General features: G+C 42.9%; 2 protein-coding genes across 2 annotated transcripts; one reads left to right on the top strand and one right to left on the bottom strand.

The window, feature by feature from the left end:
* Positions 1–453: 453 nt before the first annotated feature.
* LOC116373917 (uncharacterized) lies at positions 454–11,476 on the bottom strand. The gene is made up of 8 exons (XM_031822224.1): positions 11,317–11,476; positions 9,427–9,502; positions 9,079–9,197; positions 8,814–8,850; positions 8,291–8,682; positions 1,296–4,935; positions 1,041–1,128; positions 454–699 (listed from the first exon to the last, which is right to left on the bottom strand). Exons 2-8 carry the CDS (start codon positions 9,463–9,465, stop codon positions 530–532), a joined length of 4,485 nt encoding a protein of 1,494 aa, XP_031678084.1. The 5' UTR covers positions 9,466–9,502; positions 11,317–11,476; the 3' UTR covers positions 454–529.
* On the top strand, positions 10,630–19,452 carry LOC116373950 (protein ANKUB1-like). The gene is made up of 5 exons (XM_031822410.1): positions 10,630–10,799; positions 12,917–13,060; positions 15,318–15,528; positions 15,672–15,786; positions 18,080–19,452. Exons 3-5 carry the CDS (start codon positions 15,414–15,416, stop codon positions 19,017–19,019), a joined length of 1,170 nt encoding a protein of 389 aa, XP_031678270.1. The 5' UTR covers positions 10,630–10,799; positions 12,917–13,060; positions 15,318–15,413; the 3' UTR covers positions 19,020–19,452.
* Positions 19,453–20,544: the final 1,092 nt, after the last annotated feature.

The raw sequence follows: 20,544 nt of genomic DNA, 5'->3' as shown, positions 1-20,544 counted from the left end.
GACTGCTGAACAGCTTCTACCCCCAAGCCATTAGACTGCTGAACAGCTTCTACCCCCAAGTCATTAGACTGCTGAACGTTAATTAAATGGCCACCTGCACTATTTGCATTGACCCCCTTTGTTACTGATGTATTTTTCTAATTGTTTTCCACTGACTCTCTTGAATGGCTCGATGCACACTCACTACACTCTACCCACACATTCACTGTGACACTGACCGACTTTCACACTAGCTGCTGCTACTGTGTTTATTATCCATGCTGATTGCCGAGTCACTTTTACCCTTACCTACATGTACATACTGTATTACCTCAACTACCTCGCACCCATGCACATTGACTCGGTACTGGTACTCCTTGTATATAGCCTTGTTATTGTTATTGTGTTACTATTTAGAAAATATTTCTTACTTTTTTAACTCTGCATTGTTGGGAATGTGCTCGTAATAAAGCATATGTGTCCAATACGATTAGATTCTCATCTGAACAAATGAATGCTCTCGTTGTTTATAATGAGGAATTTAATTAAATCATTTGGTTTTCCTTGAAGATTTGAATGGGCTGAGAAAGCCTTTCGTGATGGATCTAGACAATCTGGTGAAAAGGGAGGGTTTGCGGCTCTTCTCTTCAAGTGGGAAGGACGATGCGATATCATAAATTCCCTCTGGAGAAAAGGAGCCATGAGATGTTGTCATCGTCTCTGCAACGAAAGACCATCCAGCATGCCATCAATTTACATTTTAACTCATTTATCAGACACTCTTATCTAGAGAGACTTACAAGGAGCAATTAGGATGAAGTGCCTTGCTCAAGAGCACATTTACAGATTTTGCCTCGCGAACTCAGGGATTCTGAACCAGCAACTTATCGGTTACTGGCCCAACCTCTTAACCCACTAGGCTACCACCCAGCCCACAGTACAGTATGTCATAGGTAACAACTCAGAGGAGTACAATGTCTTTCCAAATGAATTAGTGGAATGGTAAAGGGATAATGTCTCAGTCTTGACTGAGCAGCAGCCTAAACAGCAGCAGGGCTTACCTGTAAAGTACACAGTAGGGGAAATGTTCTGAGGCTGGTACTCCAGAGACTCTTGAGGACAGAGGTTCTTACTAACTTTCTTGGAACCCTGGTTGGTGGGAAAAGGCACATTAAAACAAACTGACATTTTTTCGATATCTTAAAGTACAGCATATCAATTGCAAAGAAGCAGTGCAATGCCATGACACAAAGAATCATATATCTCATAAAAGGTCAACAGCAGTGTTATTCATGAAAGATGTATGTGTACTATACCTTTGTGTTAAAGGTGAGGACCTGCTCTCCAGTACTGCTGATGGTATCCCTTTCCAAATCAAACACGCCTTCTACAATGTCACTGGTGGCCACGCTGGTAGTGGACTCAAAATAACATTTAGCAGTGGCTTTGGTGATCATTTGAAGAATGACCATGCAAGTAGAAGTCTTTGGATCGTTCTGGACTGAAACATCAAAGTTTATGTTTTCATAATCATCTGACCACTGTCTCAGGACGCCCTTCACTGTCTCTTCAGCAAATATCTGGAGAAGCTGAGAGGAGAGCTCCTTGGATTTGGCACATTGTTCCTTTCCCCATTTCAGCCTTGAAAGAATGGAGTCTGAAGCACTTTTGGCTGCTTCCAATGTTAAGACCTGTGGAGTGCTGTGGCTGTCCTGAAGGGCTATCACTTTATCCACAAATTCATGGCTGAAAATGTGGATGGTCCAAGTGGAAATGATTTTTCTCAATTTCCTAACAGCAGATCGGAGGTCGTCAAGATGAGAAGCACCCTGTCCATCTTCCTGTGTGTTCTCAACACTTTCCACCATAATGTCCACTACCACCCCAGCAGCTTGCCTGACTTTGTCCACAAAGGTTACAGGAAGTAAGTCCTCTGTGTGAAAGAAGTCCTCAATGATTGTGTTTCTAACAATGGGAAAGTCAATCTGAGCAGGAAACTCAGTGGGGATGGGAGTCCCGGGTAAGGCAAAGTGCCATTTCGACTGCCTTAATTTTGAAGTAGGTGTTAGAGAGATGGAGGAGCGTGAAGAAGAGGTATTTCTTGTATTTTGGCTGTCAGCACTCCTACAACGGATCGTGCCAATATCCTCCAGCATGGATCCTGAGAGCTCAGTGGTTTTAGGTAGTAATTTGTGCGGAATGTCCACACAGGCATCGTTTCCACTAGGTGTAACACTGCTCTGGTTGACCTCAAGATGGCCGATACTTGCTCTTTGTGATGCAGGACTGCTTTGATAGGTAGAGATTTGGATTGAACCAAGTGTTGTGTCTGATCTTTGAAGATCTTTTCTGAGAAACTCCGTAATCTTACTTTGCAGACTGTAGTAGATGTTACAAGCAGCAGACCAGATCCTTTTCTCAGAAACCTGTCCAGTGGTGAGCAGGGATGTTCCAGATACCATGTCAGATGATTGGGTGGTCTGGGTGAGCTCCTGCTGGTCTTTCACCATGGTTTGTATAATATCAGTAGATGTGGTGGATGTAGATACAGACTGGAGGTACTTATCTGTTGCGCCTTCCTCCACAATGTTAAATGATCTAGAGATGACCTCACTCACTCCTTTCTCAGCTTTGGTTTGGAACTCGTGACTAGAGAGTTTTTGGAGGCTCTTTGTTGAAAGACTGTGGGAAGATGCAGTGCCTTTGGAGGCAGCCGTGCTGCAATCTAGACTTACTGCAGTGGTTAGCTCAGGAGAACCTTGGAGACGTTCAAACGTGTCTTGACATGGTGTTGGGGACCTTGACAAGGAGGTGTCCTTCAGCTGAGACAGAACACCACCTACCAACATGTTGACCTCAAGGGACATATCAGATATTTTCTTTCCTACTGTGGAGAAGCAAGGTGCATTTGATGTCTGATCCTCGCATGAGGTCAAGATTGTTGAAATGACCTCTTTGGTACTATTGGTCAGTAGAGCCTCGTCTGTTTCAGTCCAGAGAAGTTTTGAACTCTCGCTGACACCCCTGTGTAGAGCCACTTCAAGGTTCAAACTGTGCAAGTGAGGCACACTCTTACTAGCTTGCCTCAAGTCCTGGCTTGCCAAACAAATGTGCTCCTTAGTCCCAAGATGTCCAGAGTCCTCTGTGGGTATATGACTAGACATTCTGCTCAGCATGTCTGACCTCCGCTGATGAATGATGAAATCCTTTAATGTCTTCTGAATATTGTTATATAAACTAGTGGTAGCAGACCAGATCCTGCTCTGTAGCTTTTGTGCATTTTCCTGGAGGTCAGGTTCTCTCTCCTCTACTTCTGCAGGTTGCGCCGAGCTCTGCAGGTCTTCCACAAATGTTTCAATGATGCCAAAGGCAGCAGAATCCGCACAAATATCCTTTGACCATGTGTACTGGTTTTGAATGGAACAAGACCTGGATGCTACAGAATAAGCAGGCTGTGCACTAGTTAAGCTACTGGTGGACTTTTTAACTAGGAACTCACTCACTGCTTGAGTGGCATTTCTCTTAAATTCCTCACTTGAGAGTTTTCTAATACAATCTAACAGACTGGTCAAAGAAGCTGTGGCCTTACTTCTGCTGTCCTCATTTTGACAGGGGAACTCACATACTATTGGTGATGAGGCCCTGGAATGGGAGATATCCCCAAGCTGAGCCAGAACACCCTCTACAAATTTCTCTCTCTCAATAGAGAAGCCCGATCCTTTTTCTCCAACAGTGTACAGGGGGTCCTCCTTTGACATCTCAGTGTTGTACAAGACCAGAAGCGCTGAGATGACTTCTTTGGTGCAAGTTGTCAGAAGGAGCTTGCTTTCTTCTGACTCAGTGTGTGCCCAAAGAAGTTTTGAGCTCTCACTTAGGCCTCTTTGTAAAGTAACTGCACCAGTGGACTCTGGCAACTGAGGCTCACTCTTACTGGGCCTATATTTCATGTTTAAGCAAGGAAGTGGAACTGTCTCCTTAAACTCAGCATTTGTGATGTTATCATCAGATGTGACAATGCTCTTTAAGGCACATCGCTGAAGCTTGCCAAAATAATCTTTCAAGTTGTTTTGGATGCTGTGGTAAATGTGAACAGCAGCAGACCAGGCACTCTTCTGTTGGGGACTCTCTTCAGATTCAGCCAAGGACTTCATATCTGACACAAAAGTCTTAACAACTACTGACGCTGCTGAGCCCACTGGGTGAATTGACTCTGTCTTTACAATGCCAGACAATGTTTGACCTGATACAGCACCTGTTAACTGAGACTGAACGACTGAACTAGGAAAGCTCAAACTACTGACTTTTTTGGCAAGAACTCCACTCACTGCTTGTATTGCTGATGTTTGAAACTCCCTGCTGGAGAGTTTTTGGATGCTCTTAGACGTGAGCGTGCAGGAGGAACCAGATTCACCAATATTGTAGCTGCTCTCGTATTTCCTTATCAGGGCATCAAGATCGTCAATGAAGCCAACATGCGATGCCAAATACGTGATCTTGTCCTTCAGATCTTCCAGCAAATTCTGTTCGTTCTCGTCAACAAAAGCCACCATTGGGTCAGAGATGGTGGTCATGACTTGCCCTGTTAGACTCTTGCTCTCTTGGTCAACTTTTTCAAGTTTAGCAGCCAGCTCTCTCACCATGCTCTCAGTCACCTTGGTCTGTGAGTCTCCCCTTACCGGTGTCACTAGAGAGGTTTGGCTAGAGGAGGCACTCTTAACGACCACTGATAAGGCCGACTTGACATCTTTAGCCAACTCTGCCATTACAGCAGGGGTTAGCATCATAGAGCCTGCACTTCCAGATGGAGAATTGGACATGCATGCAAGTTTGGAGAGAGAACCTTGCAGGCTGTCCTGCACACAGGTGACGAGGGTGTCCTCTGAGACACCTAAGAGGACTTGTAGCGTCTCAGAGTTGGTTGTTTTTTTCTGCACATCAGACAGAGAGGTTAGAATCCTTGGGGAAAAAAACAACAGAAATCATCAAAGTCAAACAAATAATATGTAAGGCTGTGATGCACATTCAGTGTGTCAAATACATCTGCACCATTGAAAACAATGAGGAAAACGCTGCTGTTTCTCTGAGAAAAAACCTTAGTGTGATGTCAGCCTAACTGTTTAATTTCTAAAGCCCAATAAAATGTATTTTGTATAAGTCATTTGTATTGAAACTGGCCTGTAGATATCTATCTATCCTGGCAATATCTATCCTCTACAGAAATCCAAATTGCTATAAACTTCAAATACTGTAACTTCTAATAACTTCAAGGACAATCATAAATACAAGGCAGTTTGAAGAAATGTTAAAGGGAAATTTCTAAATGTTTCAACTTCATATTCATCATCTCCAGCACCACCCCAACATCAGCATATGTGAAAAACGGGCATTTCTATGTTTTATAGTAAAAAAGAAAGAGGAAGATAAGTGTTTTCTATGACATCAACCAATTAGTAGGCAATGCCTAGTCATAATTGGTTAAAATCACACGATGCACACTGATGATGTCATTAGACTCTAGAGCTGAGCATTTAACCAACATTTTTGTTATTTTTCGGTTTTTAAACAACTAATTGACCGACGTCGGCTCAATTATTTGAATTCCATATAGTTCATTTTTTTCTTCTTCTGTGAGCTCGATGCTCAGTTTCTGTAGAGATAAATCAGATCACGCACGAACTATGCAATGTAGTAGGGAGTTGTAGTTTCCAACAGGTCAATATTCTACATAGTTTAGCACAGAAAATATGGCAATTAAAGCCCATAATCCATTGCACGCCCACTTACTTGTCCACTCTGTGTGGAGCAGATACGGAAACCTCATTGACTGAGACGGAGAGACGAGAGAATGCATGAGAGAGATAAAAAGCAGTTGTGTTGCGAGGATTCTCTACCTGGAAATACATGATCTAAGTGATTGACAGTTGGTGTTCAGTGGTCATAAAAGTAGGTCTTATTTACTTAGAAGAACTACTAAAATAGTGATTTTGTCAGACAGGATAAGCAGCAGCTCTATAGAGATGAGTTGATGACTTGGAATGAAATAATAAAGTCATCAAATAAATATTTTATATGAGAAAGTAAATGATGGTTGATAAGTCATAAACAGTAATGGACAGTCACTACCATCATGGGACTTTTATTCATTGTTTTATTATGTGTTGTTACAGCATTCAACACACATAATCCATAGTGCATTCAATGTCTAAAAAAAGTATCCAAAACCGTGATTATTTTTTAAATATTTGAATCGAAACCAAACCAACCTCAAAAAGCACTAATTTCTTAGCACTATTGGAAACAGTTACGTCCCTCTCAATTTTTTTTTACTACAAAGCATGGAAATGTGTAATTTTCACATATGGTGATGCTGGAGATTTTTATTTTTTATTTAATTTATTTTACCTTTATTTAACCAGGTAGGCAAGTTGAGAACAAGTTCTCATTTACAATTGCGACCTGGCCAAGATAAAGCAAAGCAGTTCGACAGATAAAACGACACAGAGTTACACGGAGTAAAAACAAACATACAGTCAATAATGCAGTATAAACAAGTCTATATACAATGTGAGCAAATGAGGTGAGAAGGGAGGTAAAGGCAAAAAAGGCCATGATGGCAAAGTAAATACAATATAGCAAGTAAAATACTGGAATGGTAGTTTTGCAATGGAAGAATGTGCAAAGTAGAAATAAAAATAATGGGGTGCAAAGGAGCAAAATAAATAAATTAATTAAAATTAAATACAGTTGGGAAAGAGGTAGTTGTTTGGGCTAAATTATAGGTGGGCTATGTACAGGTGCAGTAATCTGTGAGCTGCTCTGACAGTTGGTGCTTAAAGCTAGTGAGGGAGATAAGTGTTTCCAGTTTCAGAGATTTTTGTAGTTCGTTCCAGTCATTGGCAGCAGAGAACTGGAAGGAGAGGCGGCCAAAGAAAGAATTGGTTTTGGGGGTGACTAGAGAGATATACCTGCTGGAGCGTGTGCTACAGGTGGGAGATGCTATGGTGACCAGCGAGCTGAGATAAGGGGGGACTTTACCTAGCAGGGTCTTGTAGATGACATGGAGCCAGTGGGTTTGGCGACGAGTATGAAGCGAGGGCCAGCCAACGAGAGCGTACAGGTCACAATGGTGGGTAGTATATGGGGCTTTGGTGATAAAACGGATTGCACTGTGATAGACTGCATCCAATTTGTTGAGTAGGGTATTGGAGGCTATTTTGTAAATGACATCGCCAAAGTCGAGGATTGGTAGGATGGTCAGTTTTACAAGGGTATGTTTGGCAGCATGAGTGAAGGATGCTTTGTTGCGAAATAGGAAGCCAATTCTAGATTTAACTTTGGATTGGAGATGTTTGATATGGCTCTGGAAGGAGAGTTTACAGTCTAACCAGACACCTAAGTATTTGTAGTTGTCCACGTATTCTAAGTCAGAGCCGTCCAGAGTAGTGATGTTGGACAGGCGGGTAGGTGCAGGTAGCGATCGGTTGAAGAGCATGCATTTAGTTTTACTTGTATTTAAGAGCAATTGGAGGCCACGGAAGGAGAGTTGTATGGCATTGAAGCTTGCCTGGAGGGTTGTTAACACAGTGTCCAAAGAAGGGCCGGAAGTATACAGAATGGTGTCGTCTGCGTAGAGGTGGATCAGGGACTCACCAGCAGCAAGAGCGACCTCATTGATGTATACAGAGAAGAGAGTCGGTCCAAGAATTGAAACCTGTGGCACCCCCATAGAGACTGCCAGAGGACCGGACAGCAGACCCTCCGATTTGACACACTGAACTCTATCAGAGAAGTAGTTGGTGAACCAGGCGAGGCAATCATTTGAGAAACCAAGGCTGTCGAGTCTGCCGATGAGGATATGGTGATTGACAGAGTCGAAAGCCTTGGCCAGATCAATGAATACGGCTGCACAGTAATGTTTCTTATCGATGGCGGTTAAGATATCGTTTAGGACCTTGAGCGTGGCTGAGGTGCACCCATGACCAGCTCTGAAACCAGATTGCATAGCAGAGAAGGTATGGTGAGATTCGAAATGGTCGGTAATCTGTTTGTTGACTTGGCTTTCGAAGACCTTAGAAAGGCACGGTAGGATAGATATAGGTCTGTAGCAGTTTGGGTCAAGAGTGTCCCCCCCTTTGAAGAGGGGGATGACCGCAGCTGCTTTCCAAGCTTTGGGAATCTCAGACGACACGAAAGAGAGGTTGAACAGGCTAGTAATAGGGGTGGCAACAATTTCGGCAGATAATTTTAGAAAGAAAGGGTCCAGATTGTCTAGATGAATATGAAGTTGTTAAATTTCCCTTTAAGAACATACCTCATGGCCCCCTTGGGCAGGTAGCTTCCACTGCCCTTAGTCAGGTAAATCTCCTTGGACTTAAGTTGTGATTCCTGCTCTTCTTCCTCTTCCTGATCCATACAGTTGGAGGAAGGGTAGGGAGTCGGGATGCGAAAGCTATTGTACGACTTTCGACTGCCTGGCCTCTTAGGTACACCAGCCTCAGTAAATCTCACGCGGGACTTGGTGTTAGTCTTATCGTCTAACAGACTGGTGAGTGACGCTGTGAGAGATCTCTGTGACAATGGAGAGGAGGCAGCATCTTGGATGCCCAGTAGTTCGTAAAGACCTGGGATGATGATCTGCATCAGCTTGTCCGATAAAAACTGGACAATCCTCAGACACAAGCCGGCAAGCTGTTGTTTTGTCAGCTGTATTCCAGAAACAGAAGAAGTGTTTTAAAATGTTGCATAGTGCGTCTTTCAAAAGCTTATGAACAAGGTTAAACATTAGGCAGAGTTTTCATGGTAATCTAATTAAATTGTCAGTAACATGATCTTACCGGGTCAAACATGCCCTCACGAATCCCCCTCCATTGCCTGAAAACAATATTGTTATAAATGTTGTCATATCAGGATGCATGGCAGAATTGTTTTTATTTAATTATTTGCCTGATCGTGAAGTTATACTTGCTTTGTGTCAGTTGTTTTGGCAAAATTGCAATGTGACAACTTTTCTAGCAATGAATTTTTTTTCCCGATTGATCAGTTTCTAATTTGATCCTATTTCCTTGAAGGTGTGATAGTACCAAAGAAAACAGAACATACTTCTCAGTTAGGTTTTGAAGGAAGTCCATAAGTGTCAGATGTTCCACATTGTTGAGCTTCCCCTCTTCTGTGGTTTCCATCACTGAGGTTGCTCTGCTCCTGGTAGAATTGCTCTGCTCCTGGTAGAAATGTAATTATATTGCAAATAATAAAACATTATATACAACAAATATCATACTGAAATTATTATTAACTGTTAAAGAGTGGAGGAGCATTGGCAACGTTGGGCCAATTAAACAACTGCAACACAACAGAGATGGTTGTGGTACGTCAACATTGCCAATGATAGCATCACTATAACATTTTATTGGATTAATGTTGTAATTTGAAATGACAAGGTCAACTTACCATCTCATTGACAGCTTCAGAGGTCAGGTGGTCATCCATCACACAGACAGGCAGGTCTAGAGACTGGGACAAGGCTCTATGGTCATAACCAGGAGAGAATGGAAACAACATCAGAGCAGTCCCAATGGCAGAATCTAACCACTGTCTTCATGTCAAAGACTCACTCACTCATTTGCTTTGTCAAACCTACCCCTTAGAATGACTTCGATATTAACACTGAATATATTTTGTTATTAAGAGATCTCTCAATAATCATTCTCACAATAGCATATTGGTAGTAGTCAGTGACATATTAAAGCTAAGCAGGGCTGGGTGTAGTTAAAACCCTGGAAGGGGTTCGATCCCGGGCTGAGGTGCTGCCTATTGTTTTTTTCTGAAAGTGTATATAATGTTGAAAATCTGACATGGTTTCAAAGGTACAAATTCAACCTATTTTATACAAGGTTTGGCTATGCTGAATTTAGTTTACAATGATGACATCATCCTGTGATTTAAGTTTCACCCTCAAAACAACAGTTAGGCCTATACCCCATTATATCCACTACGCCCCCCCCCCCCCCCCCCCCCCACACACACACACACTTTACATTTGACCAATATGTATGGAGCCACCAGCCCTAAAGCATGAACATGTTTTTTTGCTAGAAAATGTGGATTAAGAGAAGCAAAATGATCCTTTTCGCTAGTTTCATCTAAATAGAAGGGCAACATGACATTGACAAACTTTGACATATCTGCTTTCACCGGGATTAAAAAACCCAGGCTTTCCTAAAATGTTTACCTCAGCCAGTCTAGAACCCAGGTGTGTCTGCAAAACACATGCACTCCTCCATAAGGTTCATGGCTTGCCTATTGTTTTATCCCAGTACAAGAGGGGCAACTGGATTCAGGATTAAACACAAGCAGTCTTTAAGGTATATCTTATTACAGTTTAGGCCTACCTTATTATTTTCTTCCATCTGGCAATATCATTTTAAGGAATGAAATCTGTTTTGTTGCTAGTATTATTATTAACTGTAGGAAAATACAGCTGTAGAGTACAAGAATCAGCTACTTTCTGAAGGGCAGCCAAGCTCATAAGCAATTTAGAACCTACAGACAATTATGACAATATTGGAACGCATGAATGTGTCACAAACGCCTTGTGGTCACATTATATTTTAGGGCGTGGCTCCGCATTCGTGACCGGTTCTCTTATTTCTATTTCCCGGTATCCGTTAATGCTGGAATTTGCGATTAATACTTTTCTCATGCCGAAACCGGATTAGATACATACCGATAGTTAAATGTCAAAAATTATTATATTTGCAATGTCATTAAACAACAACAACATAAATAGCTACTACATTTTCGAAATATGATTTTGTCATCAGGTCAGTACCATTTGTTTGATTTTGTGGACCCACGACTAAACTTTATCTATGTTAGCTAGTTGCTAGCGACGCTAGTCAGCATAGGCTGCTACGTGATAAACAGTTCGCGTTAGCGAATTAGCTACCTAGCTAGCCAGCCTAACAAGCTGTCAAAACCAGTGGAAACCGATGCAACCCTGCTGCCAAATAAGGGCCAGCTCGATGACCCGTGGCAACAGTGAGGTCCCTATGAGTTTCAAGGCTTTAATAAGTGCTATCGTGCAGAAAAAGCGAATAAAATACTGGTTGATGAGCTAGCTAAGTTAGCTAGCAAGACGGATATGACCGTTAAAAGCGTGCATGCACAAATGCATGACGACACATATGAATACGAATATAAGTGAGGCAGGCATGCAGAACGAGATCGCCCCACCAAGTCAGACAGTAGAGGGGTGCAACAACCCCGGTACACAGAGGCATAGCTCATACAATTATATTTTGTCCGGGTCAATGACTATCCTTGTTGAATAATAAATACCTGCGTCAAATATATGGCATCGCATGCTAGTGCAAAGATAGCTTGCATGGATTTTTAAAAAATCTGGTGACCACTAGATGGCCTCGTATACCCACATTTAGATCAACTGTACTTGATTTTTCATCAGTACTGTGAATGACAAGCCCACTGAATCTAGTTTAATAATCTTTGTACTCAGCAGGTAGAGGCCTAGGTACTTCAAATCAGTGCTTAATTTGAGCAGGATCATGCCAGAACAGGATCCGGCACCGTTCCTACTGTTTTATTCCGGAACCTATTTGGCCGAATCCAGGTACCTCTCGTGCCATGAAAAATCATTTTCATTTTTTGCTATGTAACAATTATAATAAAAGCGATCAAAGTTCATTCGAGTTGCCTCTTCGTCAATTATCCTGCCCCCTCATCTCTCCAGAGTTGCACTTCATCATTTGTTTCCTTATAGAATCATAGCTGCATGAAGGGTTCTGGAGGAATTTTCTAAAGTTACGCAATTACTGCTGTCTCTTCAGAAATAAATTAAATCATTCAGAATAGCCTAATACGTCATGAGAAGCCCTATAATTTAGCATACAGAGGACCAATAGCTTCTTTTTAAAATAGCCTAGCTGCAGATTGTAGCCCAATAACAAAGAATAGCCTACAGTCGGGAACGTGAGGCAAATCTGTCAGTGAAAAAACAGCACGCAGACAAAACAGGCCTTTTGCAATATTTCAAATACAATCGAGGGAAAACACAGGTTGAAAAGCAATGACTCTTGCTGAAAAGATAAGACTATGCTGTAGACTACCAAAATATTTGATCAACTCCCAAACATTGTTTTTACAAAACAGAGAGAGGGAGAGATAAGGCTTTTGACACGAGCGCATCGACAATCTCCAGCGAGTGAGCTGTGTATCATTGGGTGAGTCAGTGAAACTGGAAAGCATTTTTAGGACTAATTTCCTCCTCATATTGTAGCCTACTATATGTTTCTCCACAAACCTAGGCCTATAGGCTATTGATGGATTCAAGACAAGGTCGTTTTTATTGATCTCAGTATTAAGTTTGCCAGTGTCAAAGTAGCCTGCCATTTCGATCATTTCTGCGGATTTAAAAAAGATAATCCCAACGTCTCCAGTCATGTAAAATTATGTAGAATTGCACGAAATGCGGTTTTAAAAAGGCCAACACTTTCCCGGACCCTAGGCTACTAAAAATGTTCTCCATGTTTGCACCTTCTATATGTGTGCACCCAAGTCCATAGGGGAGTTGTAGCAATGGGACAAGATTGTAACTACCAATTGGACAACACTAAATTGAAGAGAAAAAAAAGAAGTCACCTTGGGGGTTTGTGGTTTATGGCCAATATACCTCCGCGTTGCGTTGTGCCTAAGAACAGCCCTTGGCCGTGGTATATTGGCCATATACCACACCTCCTTGGGACTTATTTCTTAATTGTACACAATTGGACACGTTTACAATTATTGTATGGTAAACATTGACATCTGTCTGGGTGGAACACCCTCCATTACGGCTCCATCAGTGTTGAGCCCTCTCACTCTGATTGTATGGGACACTCAATTACGGCTCATTGTGTTTCCAATCTTCTTCCTCTGGCAGGATTACTTCCACGTGCAACTGTCAGACGACAAGTAGGTGAGGCACTTCCGGGAGCTGAGCTATGCTGGTGCCATCCTTCGGGACAGCTGGGTCCTGACAGACGTTGGCATAACCCCTAGCAGTGCCATCTGCTGCCTGCTGAAGGTACCAGCCGAACACCTAGCTGTTTCTACCCGTGCTTGAAAATGCATATCAAAGTGAGCTGGCTATTGCTTGAAACAGCTTCATACTATCATTAACATAAAGTGTTTCAGATATAGTGTGGTGATATAGTATGGTGATATATATAGCATGGTGATATATAGTGTGGTGATATATATAGTATGGTGATATATATAGCATGGTGATATAGAGTGTGGTAATATATAGTATGGTGATATAGTATGATTATATAGTATGGTTATATAGTATGGTTATATAGTATGATTAGGTGATTTAGTTCATTCAAACAGGTGCCATTAATACAGGTAACGGGTGGAGGACAGAGGAGCCTCTTAAAGAAGAAGTTTCAGGTCTGTGAGAGCCAGAAATCTTGCTTGTTTGTAGGTGACCAAATACTTATTTTCCACCATAATTTGCAAATAAATTCATAAAAAATCCTACAATGTGATTTTTCTGGATTTTGTTTCTCATTTTGTCTGTCATAGTTGAAGTGTACCTATGATGAAAATTACAAGCCTCTCTCATCTTTTTAAGTGGGAGAACTTGCACAATTGGTGGCTGACTAAATACTTTTTTGCCCCACTGTATAAGTATGGTGATATATAGTATGTTGAGGTCACCCTGCTTGAGACTTAAAGTAATATTGACCTTGCTCAACCAAGACCATGGTTATGGTAGAGTGATTGGTTAGTAAGGACACTGCTTTATACCGAGACCATGGTTATGGTAGAGTGATTGGTTAGTAAGAACACTGCTTCGTGAGTGTGAAGTGTTGTTGTACAGAGGTCCCTGGGTACATGTCCAGAGCCAGACAGGGACAGAACTCACTCTGTTCCACAAAGTTCTGTGGAAGATTTGCTAACAGAGGAGAGTGGTTATGTATCTAAGTACACATTTAACCATCAGAATAATGTTTATTTGTGTTCCTTACTTACACATCCCATCATTGACATAGTCAAAGCCAGACCTTCTGTCTGTCTCTCCTTCTCGCTGGTTGACTAGAGTGGAAATCTATAGTATTGTATGGTTGACCTGGGATAGAGCTGAAATGTGGCCCGATGTAGTGTTGCCTTTGTACCAAACACCCTTACAGTCATAAACCTTTTCCCCATGTAATCGCCTCGACCTCAGTCTGGTGTTCGCTAACAGTATCTGTAGAGTCTGTATACCCAGTGGTGTATAGTACAGTAGAGCAGACAGAGTACAGCAGAGTACAGCAGACAGAGTACAGTAGACAGAGTACAGTAGAGTACAGTAGAGTACAGTAGAGCACAGCAGGCCGTATAGTAGGAGAAGAAGAGGCCCTTTGGGTTCATTGAAATACATTTTCATAATATTTCTGTTAACAAATTAATCTGCACCCAGATTCGTGTTCAATGTGATAGAACAAAACTCAGTACAGCACATGAATTAGAAAATGTTGTTCCAAATTTGAGCCACGAGATGGTGGTAGATTCTAAGTTTAAATAGCATGGACCTTTGATTTGTCTCTGGATAGAAATTGCCCTTGGGCACAGATCTAGGATCAGTTTACTCTCACCAAATCCTAACCTTTACCATTAGCAGTAAAAACACAAACCAGACCTAAGATCAGTGCAAAGGAGCCACTTCATCTTACCCCTGTAATTATATATACTGAGTGTACCAAACATTAGAAACACCTTCCTAATATTGAGTTGCACCCCGCCTTCTGCCATCAGAACAGCCTCAATTCGTTGGGGCATGGACTCTACAAGGTGTTTGAAAGCGTTCCCCAGGGATGCTGGCCCATGTTGACTCCAATGCTTCCAACAGTTGTGCCAAGTTGGCTGGATGTTCTTTGGGTGGTGGACCATTCATGATACACACAGGAAACTGTTGAGTGTGAAAAACCCCAGCAGCATTGCAGTTCTTGACACAAACCGGTGCACCTGGCACCTACTACCCCGTTCAAAGGCACTTAAATATTTTGTCTTGCCCATTCACCGTCTGAATGGCACACATACACAATCTATGCCTCAATTGTCTCAAGGCTTAAAAATCCTTCTTTAACCTGTCCGCTCCCCTTCATCTACACTGAAGTGGATTTAACAAGTGACATCATTCAGGAATCATAGCTTTCACCTGGATTCACCTGGTCAGTCTTTGTCATGGAAAGAACAGGTGTTCATAATGTTTTGTTTACTCGGTGTATAAACACAACATAGGTATTTATGTAAAACAAGTGAATTTACTGTATGTCCATGGTCTTATACTTCAGCGGGAGCCGGTGGTGCGTGTGTTCAGTGCCGTGACGGGGGAGACCCTCTCAGTCTCGGGCACTGTGTTTCTCCTGAGTACGTCTGTGGCCAGGCTCATGACCCTGGTGTCCCAGCAGTGTGGGCTTCCCGTCAGCTCCTTCAGACTGAGCTCTCCCACCGGCCTGCAACTCTACGACTGCAACCGGCTGCACGACTACGCCATTGACCTGGGTATGGCCTTCCTTGTGCAGGAGATCAATGGTCCTCTGGCTCAACACCTTATGGATGTAACACAGAGACAAATGGACTGTATGGAACACATTCTTGGTTCATGGCAACCAGGAGGACAACCTGCATGTGTCTCTGTCTCCCAGGGGCTACTCTACGGTTGGACACCTGGGATGGGTGGGCGGAGTTCCTCAGAGGCTGCTTCCTGGGACACAGACTGACCGTCCAACGACACCTGTCTAGGGAGAGACCTGTGATGAGGTCAGAATACACATCTACACACTGAACTGTATGATAGACTTACTATCAACAGTGATGGTACTGACCCTGTATATAGCTTACAATGATAGTACTGACCCTGTATATAGCTTACAATGATAGTACTGACCCTGTATAGACAGTGCCTTACGAAAGTATTCGGCCCCCTTGAACTTTGCGACCTTTTGCCACATTTCAGGCTTCAAACATAAAGATATAAAACTGTATTTTTTGGTGAAGAATCAACAACAAGTGGGACACAATCATGAAGTGGAACGACATTTATTGGATATTTCAAACTTTTTTAACAAATCAAAAACTGAAAAATTGGGCGTGCAAAATTATTCAGCCCCTTTACTTTCAGTGCAGCAAACTCTCTCCAGAAGTTCAGTGAGGATCTCTGAATGATCCAATGTTGACCTAAATGACTAATGATGATAAATACAATCCACCTGTGTGTAATCAAGTCTCCGTATAAATGCACCTGCACTGTGATAGTCTCAGAGGTCCGTTAAAAGCGCAGAGAGCATCATGAAGAACAAGGAACACACCAGGCAGGTCCAAGATACTGTTGTGAAGAAGTTTAAAGCCGGATTTGGATACAAAAAGATTTCCCAAGCTTTAAACATCCCAAGGAGCACTGTGCAAGCGATAATATTGAAATGGAAGGAGTATCAGACCACTGCAAATCTACCAAGACCTGGCCGTCCCTCTAAACTTTCAGCTCATACAAGGAGAAGACTGATCAGAGATGCAGCCAAGAGGCCCATGATCACCCTGGATGAACTGCAGAGATCTACAGCTGAGGTGGGAGACTCTGTCCATAGGACAACACTCAGTCGTATATTGCACAAATCTGGCCTTTATGGAAGAGTGGCAAGAAGAAAGCCATTTCTTAAAGATATCCATAAAAAGTGTTGTTTAAATTTAGCCACAAGCCACCTGGGAGACACACCAAACATGTGGAAGAAGGTGCTCTGGTCAGATGAAACCAAAATTGAACTTTTTGGCAACAATGCAAAACGTTATGTTTGGCGTAAAAGCAACACAGCTCATCACCCTGAACACACCATCCCCACTGTCAAACATGGTGGTGGCAGCATCATGGTTTGGGCCTGTTTTTCTTCAGCAGGGACAGGGAAGAGGGTTAAAATTGATGGGAAGATGGATGGAGGCAAATACAGGACCATTCTGGAAGAAAACCTGATGGAGTCTGCAAAAGACCTGAGACTGGGACGGAGATTAGTCTTCCAACAAGACAATGATCCAAAACATAAAGCAAAATCTACAATGGAATGGTTCAAAAATAAACATATCCAGGTGTTAGAATGGCCAAGTCAAAGTCCAGACCTGAATCCAATCGAGAATCTGTGGAAAGAACTGAAAACTGCTGTTCACAAATGCTCTCCATCCAACCTCACTGAGCTCGAGCTGTTTTGCAAGGAGGAATGGGAAAAAATGTCGGTCTCTCGATGTGCAAAACTGATAGACATACCCCAAGCGACGTACAGCTGTAATCGCAGCAAAAGGTGGCGCTACAAAGTATTAACTTAAGGGGGCTGAATAATTTTGCACGCCCAATTTTTCAGTTTTTGATTTGTTAAAAAAGTTTGAAATATCCAATAAATGTCGTTCCACTTCATGATTGTGTCCCACTTGTTGTTGATTCTTCACAAAAAAATACAGTTTTATATCTTTATGCTTGAAGCCTGAAATGTGGCAAAAGGTCGCAAAGTTCAAGGGGGCCGAATACTTTCGCAAGGCACTGTAGCTTACAATGATAGTACTGACCCTGTATATAGCTTACAATAATTGTACTGACCCTGTATATAGCTTACAATGATAGTACTGACCCTGTATATAGCTTACAATGATAGTACTGACCCTGTATATAGCTTACAATGATAGTACTGACCCTGTATGTAGCTTACAATGATAGTACTGACCCTGTATATAGCTTACAATGATAGTACTGACCCTGTATATAGCTTACAATGATAGTACTGACCCTGTATATAGCTTACAATGATAGTACTGACCCTGTATATAGCTTACAATAATGGTACTGACCCTGTATATAGCTTACAATAATGGTACTGACCCTGTATGTAGCTTATATTCTCGTGTTTTTTCCTTCATATATTTTTTCTCTTACCCTGATATTTAATACTGCATTGTGGGAAAGAGTTTGCAAGTAAGCTTTTTACTGTACTGTTTTATACCCCACTGTATCTTGTGAACTTGACAAAGAAAACTTGAAACGTGTTATAAATACATTGATTCTGTATTATTCCAGGTTCCAGCTCCGGGTGGCACTCTACATCGCTGCTTCTCTGGGCCACCTGGACCTGGCCGGCTGGCTGCTGGAGAGGGGGGTGCGTGTCATTGAGCCGGTGGGGGTTCACCCTTACCGTGAGTGGTGCCACCAGACGGCCCACCCCGACGTCACCAAGTGTCCCGCTGTCGCCTCCATCGAGCGCGGCCAGCTCACCATCCTCAAACTCTTTATCGCCAGCAGCGTTCTGACCCTTGCCTGTCAGGATCCCCAGGGTCGTGACCCCCTGAGGATCGCCCTCCAGTACGGCCACAGAGAGTGTGTGCATCACCTGGCCACCAAGCTGTGCTCTGTGGTGGTCCTCCCAGGTATGGCCCTGCCCATGCGGACATACCTCCAGATAAAGGGCTGGGTGAGGCTGGGGCAGAGGAGGGCAGCATCCAGGCACTGCATGGGCCTCAACACGGCTCCGTTCAGGACCAGGGTGGGCGACACGGCCCTGGTGGACGGCTTCACCCTCCCCAAGATGTCCTCCAAGCCCAGGAGGAGTGAGGCCAAGGCGGGTATCAGGGTGATGTCCACAGCCTCTCGACGTTTGACCCCCATCAACTGCCCATCTCATGTATCCTGCCCGCTCCGCTCCCTGGCATCCCAGGATAAACCTCTTCAACTACCAAAGCTACACCCTGTGGCCACGAGGGATGAAAGAGAGAAGAAGAGGGGATGTGGAGGGAAGGGATGTGAGGAGGATGAGAGTGGGGATCAGAACAGCAACCAATGGAGGAGCAGAGTCCCGCTCCCACCCATTTCCAGAGACACCAATCTCAGACCTGTGTTTGCCTCGCCAAACTCCGCCCAGATACTCACCACCTCACTGGAGGCCTTTTCTCTCCACTGTGACCGCACACCCAGAGAAAACGCCATATACTGTTTGGCCGTGGCCAGGTTAGTCCAAGTTTAAATGACAGCTACGGTGAATATGAATATTTCTCTGGAGGTTTCTTATGAAAGGTGTGAATACTGTCAGAAGAATCCTCCTATAATCAGTGGTGGTGGGAACACATGTAAAAGCTGTTTACACACTTTTTATTTTATTTTGTTCAAGCATTTACCCACCTTTTGTGGAAGATGCATTGAAAGTAGAGGGAGCGTTACTTCTTTAATCCTGAACGGCAATCAGCATTTACCAGTCAATGGTTTTACCACTACATCACTGCCTATGATATACCCTTATCCTCCCTGAATAGATTTCAGTACAAACAAATCATGAGCCAACCATCATGCTTAGAAGGTACATAGTCAAATCAAATCAACTCAAACTTTATTTGTCACATGCGCTGAATACAACAAGTGTAGATCTTTCCGTGAAATACTTTACTTACAAGCCCTTAACAAACAGTGCAGTTCAAGAAGAGTTAAGAGAATATTTACCCAATAAACTAAAGTAACAAATAATAAAACAGTTGAACTTGTCCGGTGGCCATTTGATTAATTGTTCAGCAGTCTTATGACTTGGGGTTAGAAGCTGTTATTGGTTTACCCTAACAAGTCCTGAAACAAATCATCAGCCAACTATCATGCTTAGAAGGTATATAGTGTCTTATTGGTTCACCCTAACAAGTTGTTTCCGTATGGGGAGAGGATAGGATGTAAGGGCGCTTCATTAATGTATTGAGGCCATTACATATACAGTATTTCACAATGCTAGGACACAGATTTGGTCTCCTAACCTTGTTCTGGTTGATTGACTCTCTAACAGTGCCTTCACAAAGAGACCATGGTTGTAGCAGCTGAATGTAGCGCGGACTCTGGCCAGGAGGAGTGCTCAGCACATTGGGTAGACACCAGGATCCTGGTCATTAGACTGCTGAACAGCTTCTACCCCCAAGTCATTAGACTGCTGAACAGCCCCAAGTCATTAGACTGCTGAATAGCTTCTACCCCCAAGTCATTAGACTGCTGAACAGCTTCTACCCCCAAGTCATTAGACTGCTGAACAGCTTCTACCCCCAAGTCATTAGACTGCTGAACAGCTTCTACCCCCAACTCATAAAACTGCTGAACAGCTTCTACCCCCAAGTCGTTAGACTGCTGAACAGCTTCTACCCCCAAGTCATTAGACTGCTGAACAGCTTCTACCCCCAAGTCATCAGACTGCTGAATGTTAATTAAATGGCCACCTGCACTATTTGCATTGACCCCCTTTGTTACTGATGTATTTTTCTAATTGTTTTCCACTGACTCTCTTGAATTGGCTCGATGCACACTCACTACACTCTACCCACACATTCACTGTGACACTGACCGACTTTCACACTAGCTGCTGCTACTGTGTTTATTATCTATCCTGATTGCCTAGTCACTTTTACCCTTACCTACATGGACATACTGTATTACCTCAACTACCTCGCACCCATGCACATTGACTCGGTACTGGTACTCCTTGTATATAGCCTTGTTATTGTTATTGTGTTACTATTTAGAAA

The sequence above is a fragment of the Oncorhynchus kisutch genome, linkage group LG4 (assembly GCF_002021735.2).
Source record: "Oncorhynchus kisutch isolate 150728-3 linkage group LG4, Okis_V2, whole genome shotgun sequence".
Lineage (NCBI taxonomy): Eukaryota > Metazoa > Chordata > Actinopteri > Salmoniformes > Salmonidae > Oncorhynchus > Oncorhynchus kisutch.
Note: the sequence above shows the minus strand (reverse complement) of the source record. Positions and strands in the feature narration are given on the sequence as shown.

Coding starts and splice junctions, on each gene's coding strand:
- LOC116373950 (XM_031822410.1), top strand. CDS start 15,414: ATGACCCTGGTGTCCCAGCAGTGTGGGCTTCCCGTCAGCTCCTTCAGA. Junction 15,529..15,671: donor CGACTACGCCATTGACCTGG/GTATGGCCTTCC, acceptor TCTGTCTCCCAG/GGGCTACTCTACGGTTGGAC. Junction 15,787..18,079: donor AGGGAGAGACCTGTGATGAG/GTCAGAATACAC, acceptor GTATTATTCCAG/GTTCCAGCTCCGGGTGGCAC.
- LOC116373917 (XM_031822224.1), bottom strand. CDS start 9,465: ATGGATGACCACCTGACCTCTGAAGCTGTCAATGAGATG. Junction 8,683..8,813: donor GTGAGGGCATGTTTGACCCG/GTAAGATCATGT, acceptor TCTGGAATACAG/CTGACAAAACAACAGCTTGC. Junction 700..1,040: donor CCCTACTGTGTACTTTACAG/GTAAGCCCTGCT, acceptor CTTTCGTTGCAG/AGACGATGACAACATCTCAT.